This window comes from Mesitornis unicolor, unplaced genomic scaffold (genome assembly GCF_000695765.1).
Source record: "Mesitornis unicolor isolate BGI_N332 unplaced genomic scaffold, ASM69576v1 scaffold3710, whole genome shotgun sequence".
NCBI classification, from domain to species: Eukaryota; Metazoa; Chordata; class Aves; order Mesitornithiformes; family Mesitornithidae; genus Mesitornis; species Mesitornis unicolor.
In genome coordinates, this window is record NW_010156151.1 from 41,612 (window position 1) to 54,183 (window position 12,572).

At 44.3% G+C, this 12,572-nt stretch overlaps 1 protein-coding gene across 1 annotated transcript in view; it reads left to right on the plus strand.

Moving 5' to 3' along the window:
* The window catches only part of COL20A1 (collagen, type XX, alpha 1), a 46,430-nt gene that overhangs the window by 26,517 nt on the left and 7,341 nt on the right, over window positions 1-12,572 (plus strand). Inside the window, exons 21-30 of the mRNA XM_010180382.1 lie at window positions 1,404-1,442; window positions 2,992-3,130; window positions 4,804-4,946; window positions 5,340-5,449; window positions 6,201-6,359; window positions 8,094-8,171; window positions 8,646-8,732; window positions 10,610-10,663; window positions 11,630-11,725; window positions 12,200-12,253. Coding sequence (XP_010178684.1) covers window positions 1,404-1,442; window positions 2,992-3,130; window positions 4,804-4,946; window positions 5,340-5,449; window positions 6,201-6,359; window positions 8,094-8,171; window positions 8,646-8,732; window positions 10,610-10,663; window positions 11,630-11,725; window positions 12,200-12,253 — 959 coding nt within the window. The remainder of the gene's footprint in view (window positions 1-1,403; window positions 1,443-2,991; window positions 3,131-4,803; window positions 4,947-5,339; window positions 5,450-6,200; window positions 6,360-8,093; window positions 8,172-8,645; window positions 8,733-10,609; window positions 10,664-11,629; window positions 11,726-12,199; window positions 12,254-12,572) is intronic.

The following is a 12,572-nucleotide window of genomic DNA, read 5'->3' on the forward strand; positions in this document are numbered from 1 at the left end:
TAAGTCAAGTCATCCAGCATGCAGGACATTGCTCCACGGCCAGGGTCTGGTCAAGCTCAAAGAGATGGTTTTGAGGCTCAAATTTCAGTACCTGATTTCTTAATTGATTTCCATATATCCCCTAAATAGTTTTATACCCAATTCTACAGGAATTATGGTACGCATGTGTAAAACTATGCATCAGGTTGAATAATGGAAGTCATGGCAACTTGCCTTAGTGTTTTAACTCCTGCCTTCAGCAGTCCCATGACCATCAAAGTCATAGGTTTAGGTGGCCTTTCTTTGGTGTACGCCTTGATTCTAAAGAATGGCATTGAAGCTTCTATAAACTTAGGAATCTCAGATGTCTTGGGGAGGGTAAGTCACCCCCTTTAAATTTTTTACAGCTTTTACAAAAGTTAGGTATGGGCGATTGGAAGCCCTGCTTTTCTGACGAGGTACGAAATGACATTGAAACAAGAATAGCAATAGCAAGGCTATAACGAAGCCTCAATATAATGATCTGCTAGATTCTATTATACTGATGACCTAGAAAACCATTTATGAGACAACCCATCTTGTCAAGTGTCCTTGATTTTCAGGGACATCTCTCATTTTACGTCAAGCATTCACTTTGTCCCAGCTCCATCTGGCATCCATGGCCTGGGATTTACATGCCTGCAGATAATTGAAAGTAGCATTCGTGCACTGTTTTCTAAAACACCCCCTTACCTGAGCCTCTTAAATGGAGAGTGCTCATAGTCATGGTGCCTCGTGCTCCAGCTTCACGTTCCAGTCTTTTCTCTTCTGGATTTGCTGTGGTATCTTAGAGGATTCATCAAGTAAATTTCTGAAAGACAAACTGCAAAACTTTGCCAAAACTCTTTGTGCTTCCCTGAAGAGTTCAAAAGCCAGGCTCGCATGGTGAGGGATATATTTTTGCTCTATATTTTGAGTTTCAGATACAAAATTTGGAACTGCAGATATCTTTATTCTAAAACACCATGAAGGCGCATGTTGCAGTTAAATGTTTCAAAAACAGACATTAGTGTTTTGAAGTCTGTTTTTAAAGAGAAACTTGCAGAACATGATGCTCCCTTGACTTTCATATTGTAAGGTGCCAGGTGAGTTAGTCAAAAGAAAGTGATCATGAAGATGTTTGATGATGAAAGACAGTGGTTTTATTTTTGTGATGGGCAAGCCAAGGAACAACCTTTATGTTTGCATAAACATAAATTCTGTCTCTCTTGCCATATAACTAAAAACAAGGTTAAAGACCAGACTCTGAATTAAGCTGTAGAATATTCTGAGTTTTGCTGTGTTTTTCCATTGCTCTGCCTAGAGGAACTGTGTTAATTTTGCTTCCATCATCCCCTACTGTCTTTTATTCCCTAATAGTTTTTTCTTTCATTTTCTTCTCACAGCCTGCCCCACCATCAGCTCTACCCAAGGCTCCGTACGAGGTACAGTACAATATCAAGCCTCAGTGGTGTTGGGCTGTGAATGTGAAAACACAGCCTGGTCTTCTCTTTCGAGAAATACACCACAACTGAGCCAGAGGGAAATGTTTTCCCTGTCCTGAGGGAAAGGGGAGAAGTCTGAGAACCAAAATCTTCCTTATCAGGTAGAAGAATATTCTGCATTATCTGAACTGGTGTGTCTCTGCGCCTCCATCAGCTCCTGCTCTTGGCTGTTGGTGGTTGATGCCAGGATTTTAATTTTAAAAAGCCATGCTTCAAACAGCTATTGAACTTCAAGAAGATTTCAATTCCTACCTCATATAGGCTCCTTCAGAAAAACCCTCAGTCTGTCACTGAAATCACCTCTGCATTCTCTAGAGGAGGCATAGATATAAAGGTCGTAGGAGTAACCCATTTCCTTAGCAGCTTGCTGAAACAATTACATGGCAGATTCGTGATATTATGATAATATGAACATAGTACAATATGTTTATAATTGTGACTCGAGGTTTATTTTCAGTCTTTACACTACAATATTTCCTGCACTTTTGAAAGGAAGTTCCAGTGCCAGGCGCTCCATATCAGAGATAAATGGCTTTCAAATAGGTCACTTTTTTGGCAAACTCCTGAGTACTGCTAGAAAATGGGAAAAAAAGCACCCTGGACCTACCCCCAGGCCAAATAAAAACTCAAGCCAAGAAACTGCAGAAGATTGTAAGTGGTGAGGGGATGAGGGAATCCAGACTGAAAGGATCTCATAATGAAGTTGTAGCCTTTCTATTTGCCAACGAATGAGCTATCTCCTTCATCCCTGCTTGCTGCAGACTCAGATAAACTAAAAAAAAATAAATAAAAAAATCCTGATTGCAAGATCTTGTCTTACTGAACAGAAAACTGAAATGAGAAAATGAATCAGAGCTTTAATGATGAGCTGGGAGAGTGAGATGAAGCTGTACGAGCCAGGGAGGCGATGTCAGAGATGTCAGGGGAGAATCTGTAGGCCGCACAAGGCAGGTCATCCCTGTGTGTCTCATGGAAATAGAAATGGAAATGCTCATATTTTAGAGTTATTTCCTAATTTTTCTGACTCTTACACATAAGGCTTTTAAGAGGAGAAACAGTTCTCTCTCCCTGCTAGCAATTACTGGACTGATTCCATGTCTTTTGAAGATAAGATTTTTGCATCTAGCAGAAAAAAGGAGAAATTGTTGGAGTAACTTCTTTCTCCTTTTTTTTTTCCACTGGAGATTTGAAAATACAATTTTGGAAGTCTCCATCTTTAGTCTACTCTTCTCCAAGAAGAGACTACAGCAAATGTGTGCAGAGGATACAGATAAAAACTATTCTCCTTGACTGCCACTTGTGGAGCACACTCCAGGTTTCAGTGAGTTTGCACAGCCTTGCTGATGTCCACGTTGCTATGGCGTTGTCTCCTATTGCCTTCTCCGTGCTAGCTAGGGGCTAATTGTGCCCACTCTGCAATCACATTATGATTATTTTTTTGCACTCTTTTCTAACCCCTTATTTTTCTGTTTTTCTTTGCCTGTTGCAGGATTCGATATGATGGACGCTTTTGGCTTAGTAGAGAAGGAATATGCCTCCATTAAAGGTGTGGCTATGGAGCCATTTGTGTTCAGCGGTTCCCGTACCTTCACCCTGTTCAGAGACATTCAGCTCACCTTGAGGACCAGGTAGGAGTGGAGCTGTGACCGGTGTTGTGCTCATTGTCGGGTTCATGCACACACATTAGCCATACTTACATCACATCCACTGATCCGTGGGTGATGCACCCCCACTGTTGACTTCAGAATGTAATGGTAAAGATGATGAGCTAAATTAAACCATGGGTGGACTGAAAAGAACGCCAGAGTTGTTTTCCTTAATATATTAAGGAACTAACCTCTGACTTTCTCCAAGATGAGTGTGGAATATGTCACGCAGAAATTAAGGGGACACAATAGGGGCATTCATTATACTTTTTGTGCAGCCAAACATTTTCCTAGTGAGGTTTTTCCTTTTTACAAAGCCCCGTTTTCCAGCAGTATTAGTTGCTGTGTTGGACAGAAGGATCATGTCACATACGAACACTGCACGATTCTTTAGGCATTCTGTCCACAACCACTTACACTTCAGTGATGGCAGTCTGAGGTCACGTTTTCATCTTCAATCCATTCTCCCAGCAGCTCTGATTTGGAGATGGATTTTTGTTTTATAAAATGTTTGTCTCATAGCTGTTTTCTGCAGCTTGGTCCTTATTGATGAGAGGGAGTAACCACTGACTCTGGGTTGTGGCTTGACCCTGTTTCACTGCGTACGAAGCTTCTCCAGAGTCCCAAGTGGGCCAGGCAGCTCCCGTGACCTCATTCATTTTTTATTATAATAAATCAGGAATGATCTGACTCCCGACATTCAGTGCTACTTTGTTTAAAGCCTAATTACTGAGGCACTGGCTCAGTTTAATCTTAGTTAAAGAAGCAAAGCTTCTTAGAGTAAGTAAACAGAGTGGGGGAGATTCAGAGAACTCTTTGGTTTAAATACTCAGAAAATTATGGGCAAATCATTTTGTTAGCTGGTACATATGCCTTTCAAGGACATTACTTCTTCAGAAAGAGGGAGAGAAATAAGGACCTGACATTACTTATGAATCAGTCCTGCAAAGATGCTTGATGAGTTGTGTATATGCCCATGCAAATGTGTCCTGTTTCAGATTACAGATGTATTTCAGGCATAACCAATTTGACCTTCCTCATTGCCCTGCATCCTGCCCGGTGTGCTCTGACGGCTTTGACAGTGTCTGCAGAGGGAGCCGGGTGGTGCCAGCAGTTGCTGATGGGCATCACTGCATGGCCATGAGTCCCAGCACTGAGCTCAGATTTTGCAGCTGAGATGTGGGGACTCAGATGGGGCTTTCTTTGGGCTCTATGCCCCAGAAGGCGCTTACACTGATTTCTGCCAAGGCTCACCCCATGCTACATGATGACCATTCCTCCTTCTTGAAGAGGAGGCTTGGAAAGAGTTTTGGAGCCTGGCAGGGATGTTCCATAGGCTACTGCTGGGCTCTGTTTTGAAAAGCATCAAGGCTGCACTCGCTGTGTCTTGGCATTCCCCAGTCAGCTCTGGCAGTGATGGACTGACACTGACTGCTCCCCTGGCACAAGGGGAAGACTCTTGGGAGCTCTTCACTAAGCGCAGGCTTCAACAGCCAGAGATAGGTGCACAAAATAGGGACCAGGCTCTCGCACATCGTGTTCAACTCCCTTGGGTGAAACTTTTCCAGCCCCAAGAAACACGATGGATGAGCCCTGTCTGTACAATGTTGCCCACTGGCTCTTGCTGCTTTTAGCCACTGATGCTTTCATTCCAGCGATGTCCACCTCTTTGCGATCCCTCCCGAGCACACCATCAGCATCCTCCTGCGCCTCCTGCCCGACACCCCCAAGGAGCCCTTCGCCGTCTGGCAAATAACAGACGAGGACTTCCAGCCCCTTCTTGGTGTTAACCTTGACCGTAAGGTTTATTGTTGAATACATTACATTCAGGTATTTGCATATGTTTCTGCAAGCAGCAGAACTAATTCTGGTATTCATTTGGAAAGTTTTCATGTTTTAATATTCTTGTTATACAGCAGCAGTTTTTGGGGAAGCTTTGGTGTTGCTGCCACCCTTGCATTTTAAATACTTGCTAATGCAATTCAAATACATGTTTTCATTTTTATTCTACTTGTAGCATACATATTTTTTTATATATTCTTTTTCTTTTCCACTGTCTAGAAGTATTTCGTTATAACACATGAAGTCTTTCACCATATTTAAGCCTATTTACTTACTATTTTTCAGTATGTAGATGAAATCAATTTTTGTTTTAATTCTAAGCTGTTTATTTGTCCTATTTTCCCTGTAGCCAGTAAGAAATCCTTGACCTATTTCAATCATGACTACAAGGCTGATTTACAGGAAGTCTCCTTTGACCAGCAGGAAGTGAAGAAGATTTTCTATGGGAGCTTTCATAAGGTCCTTATCAAATGAGGGAGAAATGTGGCTCACAATCTCACTCCGGTCTGGGAGTATAATGCCATCAATGTGTATCATTCAAAGTGAGGAGTGATTATACAAATGCTTTGCATCCAGATTGCTAGGGAACTGACAAACCTATTTGATATGCTGAGGTTAATAATTGTAAAGAATTGTGGTTCATCCCATGTTCAAAATATGATTTCCATATGCAGATTGCTTCCCTTTCCCCCCCTGAAACTCCAAAAATTTGGGGTTTTAAAGTCTTAATAACCAGGAAAAATAAAATTTTTTTTAGATTTGGGGATTTTGGTGACCATTTAGTGCTGGAAGGAAAGAAGGAAAAAAGAAATCTAGCCTTGTGCGAAAGCCACCTTATCGCTCACAACAGTGGGGTTTTTTGGCCATTTATGTCCTCAGAGCAAAGGTATTCCACCCAAATGAGCAACGAGCACTTTCTATCAGTATCTGTAGGTAGTTGCATTATTCAGCTAGTTCTGAAGACTGAATTATTTAATGTGATAACTCCAGAAAAGCTTCCCTCAATGAGAGGGGAAAAGTGCAGTGCTGCACAGCAGACAGAGCATAGACTGAAAATTATTCCTAAGCCCCCTTGATCCTTTTGCTCATTAAAACCACCCCACCAGTAACAGCAGCAATCTGGGAATTGGGCAGCAGACATTACGGTCTTTAAAAGACACCTCCATCTTCTTGTGGAGCTTCAACCCAGCTCTTTCCCACCGCTGTGCAGGTGCACGTAGCTGTGAGCCACTTCAAGATCAAACTATACCTGGACTGTAAGAAAATAGCGGAGAAACATATCAACACCATCGGCAGCATCTCCACCGCTGGCTTCATCATGCTGGGAAAAGTGACAAGGACCAGAGGACCCAGGAGCGGCTCCGCACCGGTGAGTTCCCAGCAGTGCGTGATGCTGGAGAGTGAGTAGGCTTAAATTTGGAGCTGGCTGGGGCAGGCAGATGGAGAGGAGTGTCATCTCGCATCATTCTCGCTCTGAATGCCTCCAAATGCTGCTGTGACGCATGCCCGTGGCCTGATCCTACCGATCTCTGTAATTTTAATGAGCTTTCCTACCTCTGCTTGAGGTCTGTGAGCAGAGGCAGCAGCATAAGTGTGTCCCAAAGGTGCTTTCAGTTGGCTGCATCAGCTGGGGACCATCCTGCACTCGGATGCTGAAGGAGATGGGAGGGTTTGGGAATTGCTTCTGCAAGGGAAGGTTGTGCACACCAGCCCACACTGAGTGATATTGGGATATGCTGGTGACTAAAGACAACAGGATGGGATGTGTCTCCTTCTTACAACAGGAAAGAATAAGAGGAAGTGTGGCTTCGGTGTCCTGCCCTGTGACAGCCCAGTACATGGTCCTAAGTGCAAAAACACCCATGTATGCCATCACCTGGCAGCCTGTTGTCACACTCAAAAAGGGAGTGTTAAACATGTGCAGAATAAGGGGTGAGTTCATCACTCACCATGTGTGAGTGGGACTGTAGAAAATAATTCATAAGTCATGTGAAGCTTTTACTCCTTGGCTCTGCTTTTAGATCTGGGAGTCCGGGGAAAAGAGTGCATCAGCTGATTTACAACTTCCCTTGCTTCAAAGCAGCACGGGAAAAGCAGTTTGTCCAATATGCCACCCCAGCTGCTTCAGCTCGCAAAAAGAGAAGCAGAGGTCGGGATTATACCAGGGAAAAAGTGGACATTGGAATTGCCTGGGAGATATGGGATGAGCTGTTTAACGAACCAGGGGACAACGGTATTCAAGGAGTATTTATTCATTTCATAAATTCTGTGCCAATTTGATCACAAGCCTGTGGCAAACAAGGCAGGAATCTGTGCTCTCCTTGTCCCTCCCAAATTCTCCCTGCTAGCAGCTTCACTAGACAGACTCAGCGCAGTAATGAACAGCTTCGTGCCATCCCTGCTCCCATCGCCTTTCAAGCCCAGCAAAGCTTCACGTCTTCCACAGCTCTGCTGCCCTTGAGAAGACAGAGTGTCTCATTAGTGCTTATCATGGAGCCTTATTTAATTTATCTTTAAATGCTGCTCGATCTGTGGGGCTCATCTGTATCTGTATGCTGCATGTCACTCTCCCTGGGCTGTACAGCTTGCTTGTTGTTAAATGCATGAAGTGAAAGGAAAAAAAAAGATGAGAAATGGTGTGAAGGAAAGGAAAACAAGTCTCTCTGCCTCATTATTTTGGTTTGTGGTGAGAAAGACAGGTTGGAGGTTCTTGAGAGGGGATCACATCTGTGCTGGGAAATGCTGCTGCCATGTTTACGCTTATCTCTATGCCCCAAAGGGGAGCAAAGCAAAGTTTGCTTTCACGTTTCGGTGATACTGAAGCCCAATTACTTAAAAACCTGCCACTTGCATTGTGGTAAATTGAACACCTGACTTTTGCTGAGGTGAAGTTGCTTGTTGACTTGCTTGGCAAGGCACAAAGAACTGAGGGCTTGTAAAACACCCAGTGGCTGGGGAAACTTTTAGTGTCATGGCTTTTTTTGTGCACAATTATATTTAGGATTACATGGAAGAGTCCCGTCAAATCTTCACTTGAGTGCTTTAAGATTTGGTGATGTGTACCAATGCTACCTTCTTATTAAACTCTCTTTTTTTTTCACAGTTCCAGCTGCAGTCTTTGCAGATCTTGTGCAGCAGCACAGGGGCAGAGGAAGACAGATGCTGTGATCTCCCTGCACTGGTAAGACAAGAGGGACCACTCTGCCAGTTGTCATGAAGCTGGGAAACCCATGGCACTGGAGTGATACTGCAAATGGCTTTGATAGACTCAAAAGGAAACCAATTTTTTTCCCCTCTTCTCTTGGGAATAACATCTGTGTTTCCTTGGTGAAGGGAACAAAACTGTGTTTGTTTCAAAAGGAAAGAAAACACCAAGAAAATTGCTTTAGTGGGGTGTAGAAATACTTAGCAAGGAGAAAATGATCTTTCAGTTGCGTTATGCAAATTTCAGGCAGGGCTGGTTCAGATGTTTTGTATAAATCTGTTATTTGATAGAAAAATAAAGCACTCAGTTATTCACAAAAATCTCTCAATAGAGTAGAGAAAATTTCTGCTTTTCTCCATCTGAATTCTGAAACACTGCAAATGGTACTTGTGATCCATCCTGCTCTTGCTACGCAGCTGCTCATGCTCTTTTGGCTTGCTTTCGTTTCAGAGGGACGAGGAGACCTGCCCTTCCTTAGCACCTGCCTGCTCTTGTACTTCTGGCCACCCAGGCTTGCCGGGACCTCCAGGACCCCCTGTAAGTTCACCCAACTCTTCCCTGGGCCACCTACTCCAATGCTTGACAACCCTTTAGGTGAAGAAATTTTTCCTAATACCCAATTTAAACCTCCCCTGGCACAACCTGAGGCCTCTTGTCCTATCTTTGATGTCCTCCTTGTGCCAGGGCAAGGCTGAGAGGTGTCATTGAGGTTTCAGATGCTGATGGGATGGGGAGATGGGGAGATGGCGATGCTGCAGCTGGGAACAGGCTGAGCAGCTCCTGGTGCCACGTTAATCCTCTTAGGAGAGGAGGATGGGTCACCCTCAGTCCCTGCAGAGATTTCATTAAAAAACCCACCAAAAAAACTTCCTATCTGGTTTCTGTGTTAAGTGGGAGCCTTATAAACATCTGTGTGGGTGGGCAGTGTAAAGAGAAAGGGGAGACTGCAATTCTGTCTGTCCCCAGAGCTCTCTCTTTATGTGACCTGCAAGAGAACCCTGAAGGAAATGAGGGGGAAGTGATATCAGTCGTTAGGTACGTAACATGCTCAGGGGTAAAGGGCAAAAGCAATATTTTGCCTTATCCATTATGGATGCAGGAGACTCACCATTAAATTGCAAGCTTAAATTGCAGGAGGAAATATTCCATTTAAACACTAGGAAGCAACTATCAAAAGTTTGCATTTTGAAATTTTGGGGAAAATCATTTTATTTGCACAAGACGGCTGAAAGTTGGCAACCTGTCCAGAGCACCCCATTTCAACCGCTCCCAAGCGCGTTTCCCGTAGAAAATAACCATTAAAAAGGCATTGACCTCCTTGCGCAACTAAAAAGGTTTCAGATCACCCCTTGCATTACTGTGGTTTAACTGCAAATTCAGTTCCACGCTTTGCAAGGAACAGCGCCTCATTGCAGAGTAATTACATGCTCATTCTGGTGGAAGTTTAATTACACAGCACACTCCACTATCACAGTTTCCTTCAATATCCTAAGTGCATAATTACCAGCTTGCATGGCCCTGTGGTTTAAACATCTCCACAGCACAACTCTTTAGAGAGCAAGACTCTTCTAAGCGTTAGAGAAAATATGGTTTTGACACATAACCTTATCCTCACACCACTAAACCTTTGGTAATTTGCTGCAATTATGAGACCATTTGTTGCTATTTTTAAAACTCCATTTAGCAAGACTATGTCCCACCTTGTATTTATCACTGGCCTTAATGAGTGTTTTTGACCAGGCCTAGCTGACTTCTGAAATGAGCTTCTGGCAGCTTCTGAAATTGCCTTTCCCAAAGCTCCTTGCCTGCACTTCTTAATCCAAATCCATTGTTTTTTTTAGAGTCATGAATAGAAACTTTCAGATTTGAAAGTTCATACAATATTGATTAATGCCAGAAGATTGGTTTCTGCACCCCATCTAGCAGTTACACAGATGAAGAGCTAAGCCAGGTCTCCCCAGAGCTGGCTGCTGTCCCTTATCTCAGCATGTTTCTGTTCTCTTGGGATGATATTATAGAAACCAACATAGTCCCAAAGGGTTGTGGACATGAGCGCCTCTTCTTTTTCTTCTCAAGTGTGTTCCCATGTCCATATGTGAACCCTCCATTTGTTGTCTCAGCATGGATTTGCTGGGGGAGCTGGAGGGAGGAGGTTGAACAGGTTGATAATCCACCTCTACCTGCCTGGTGTGTGCAGCGTACCCCCTGCCTGTCACAGAGGGGCCTTGCTGTCCTCTCTGCTCCCGTGTACCACATCTTCTGGGTGATTTGATTCATTTTCTTCTTGTCTCCATTTGCTGCGAGCTCTCTGGGGCAGGAAACACCTTTTGCAGCAACTTCTGTCTCTTGGCTCCTGGTTACACTGCAGTAAAGACTATGGCCTTGCTAACAGCAGCTTTGTGTCCTACTGGCAGGGCAGCCCTGGGAGAAGAGGACCTCAAGGGGAGCAGGGTGAGCCAGGACCCAAGGTGAGTCCTGATTGTCTGCCCTGCTGCTGGTTTGGTTTGCTTCAGGCTGTGTGGGATGCAGGAGTGCAGACTCCTCGGTGCATCTGGATGTGCTCATTCCTGGTCTGAGCTGGACTCCTCAGACTGGGGACTCTCTCACTGCACCAAGCAATGGCCAAGCAGAACCTTAAGGTTGAGGAGGATGGGTTCACTTATTATTAATTAAATGCTCAATTGGGCTTGGGAAATTGAGAAGGTGAGCCTGATTGCACTGACTTAATGCAATGCACGTGGTCAGCAATGTTCTCTGAAAGCAGTCTTGCTGGAAAATGGTCAGTCTTTGTGCTCTGCTTGTTCTGGCTGCCAAGCCTTCAAACCAGACAGATTGGTACTTCTCTGGGACAGAGCAGTGTGAGGAGCGAAGCAGAGCAGTAACCACACGAAGCCCTCAGGAGCAGCCCCACTGTGAGCACAAGGAATGGCTGGGTCTGAATCCCCAACTGCTGGGGACTGGAGTAAGCCCTGGTGCAGGAGTTCAGTGTTCCATGGATCCACACAGGCAGAGCCAGACCAGTCCATTGGCCCCCTTTTTTGCGGTAACATCTGGGAAAGCAGCGTGGTTACAAGGGAAGGGTTTTGGGGAAGGAATGAGAATGGGTGCAGATCTCAGCCATGGGTTAAGGAACATTTCCCTTTGCTCTCTGGCCACCTCGAATAACAGGGATGTCCTGCTGCTTGGGAAGGTGAACCGTGCTTTGCCAAGCATCATCTGCAGCTTTGCTGCCTTCTCCCATGAAAGATGCACAAAAACTTTGGACTTGAAAAGCAAAGGCACCTGAGATTACTAGAGATCTCCTCACTGTCCTGACTTCATCTTGAACCTTGTGGATGTTTCATGCTGACCCAGGTTGTGCAGTGTAGTCCACGTGGAGAGCAGGCACTAATTCCATTTTTTCCTTATGTTTGATTTCCTTTCTTTGGCTTTAGGGTGAACCAGGCCCACCTGGACAAGTAGGGCCAGAGGGTCCTAGTGGCCAACAAGGCTCTCCAGGCTCCCAAGGAATCACGGTTCAGGGTCCTGTGGTAGGTCATCTCTTCCACTGCCTTTTTTGTCACTTGCTCTTTGCAGTTAGAATGTGTGTCAGAAATCTGTGTCTGAATAAAGTCCCTAAAACATGAACTATGTGTTTACATCATCCTTACTAACAGCTGCACTAGAGAGAGATGATGATCACTTTTTCATGCTGACGAGGCTCTGCACTAAGTCCTTCTGGCAAAAGACTCTTTTTGTCCGAGCTCCCCTAATGTGCCTTTAACAAAAAAAACCCGTGGAGTATTCAGGCATTTTTCTTTGCAATCATCATCATTGCTTGGCAAGGAGTGGAGGCTGCTTTGTGCATGTCTGGGACAGCAAAACCCCCCCTGCATGTGCTGTTAAGTCCCTGTAGCACTGCAGGGAGCAGGAGCAACCCGGGACATCGTGTGGAGCAGTGGGCTGCTCTTTGCCTCAGAGGATGCTGCATTGTGCCTAGCAATGTGCTTCTGTTTTAATCCAAGGGACCACCAGGAATTAAAGGGGAGAAAGGAGACACTGGAAACCCTGGCATGCAGGTAATGGTAGACACAATTCCTTTTAATTGTCTCAAAGATTTGCCTGTTTTTCCCAGTAACTACTTTTGAAAAGCCATAGAGTTGTTACTGTTGTCTGCTTGGAAACTGTCTTTCCTTTTGGAATGTCATCACTTTCCCAAGGGAAACTTAGTTGGTGCAAGAAAGATAGATAAAATGCAATTAAAGGTGGGATAACACTGATTGCTCTCTTTAATGAATAACTGTTTCTTCTTTTTCTTACGTCCCTTTTTACAAGATGAAGCAGGGTAATGATAATCAAATGACAACTTGACCCAGAAATTCTGATTTACAGGGCATT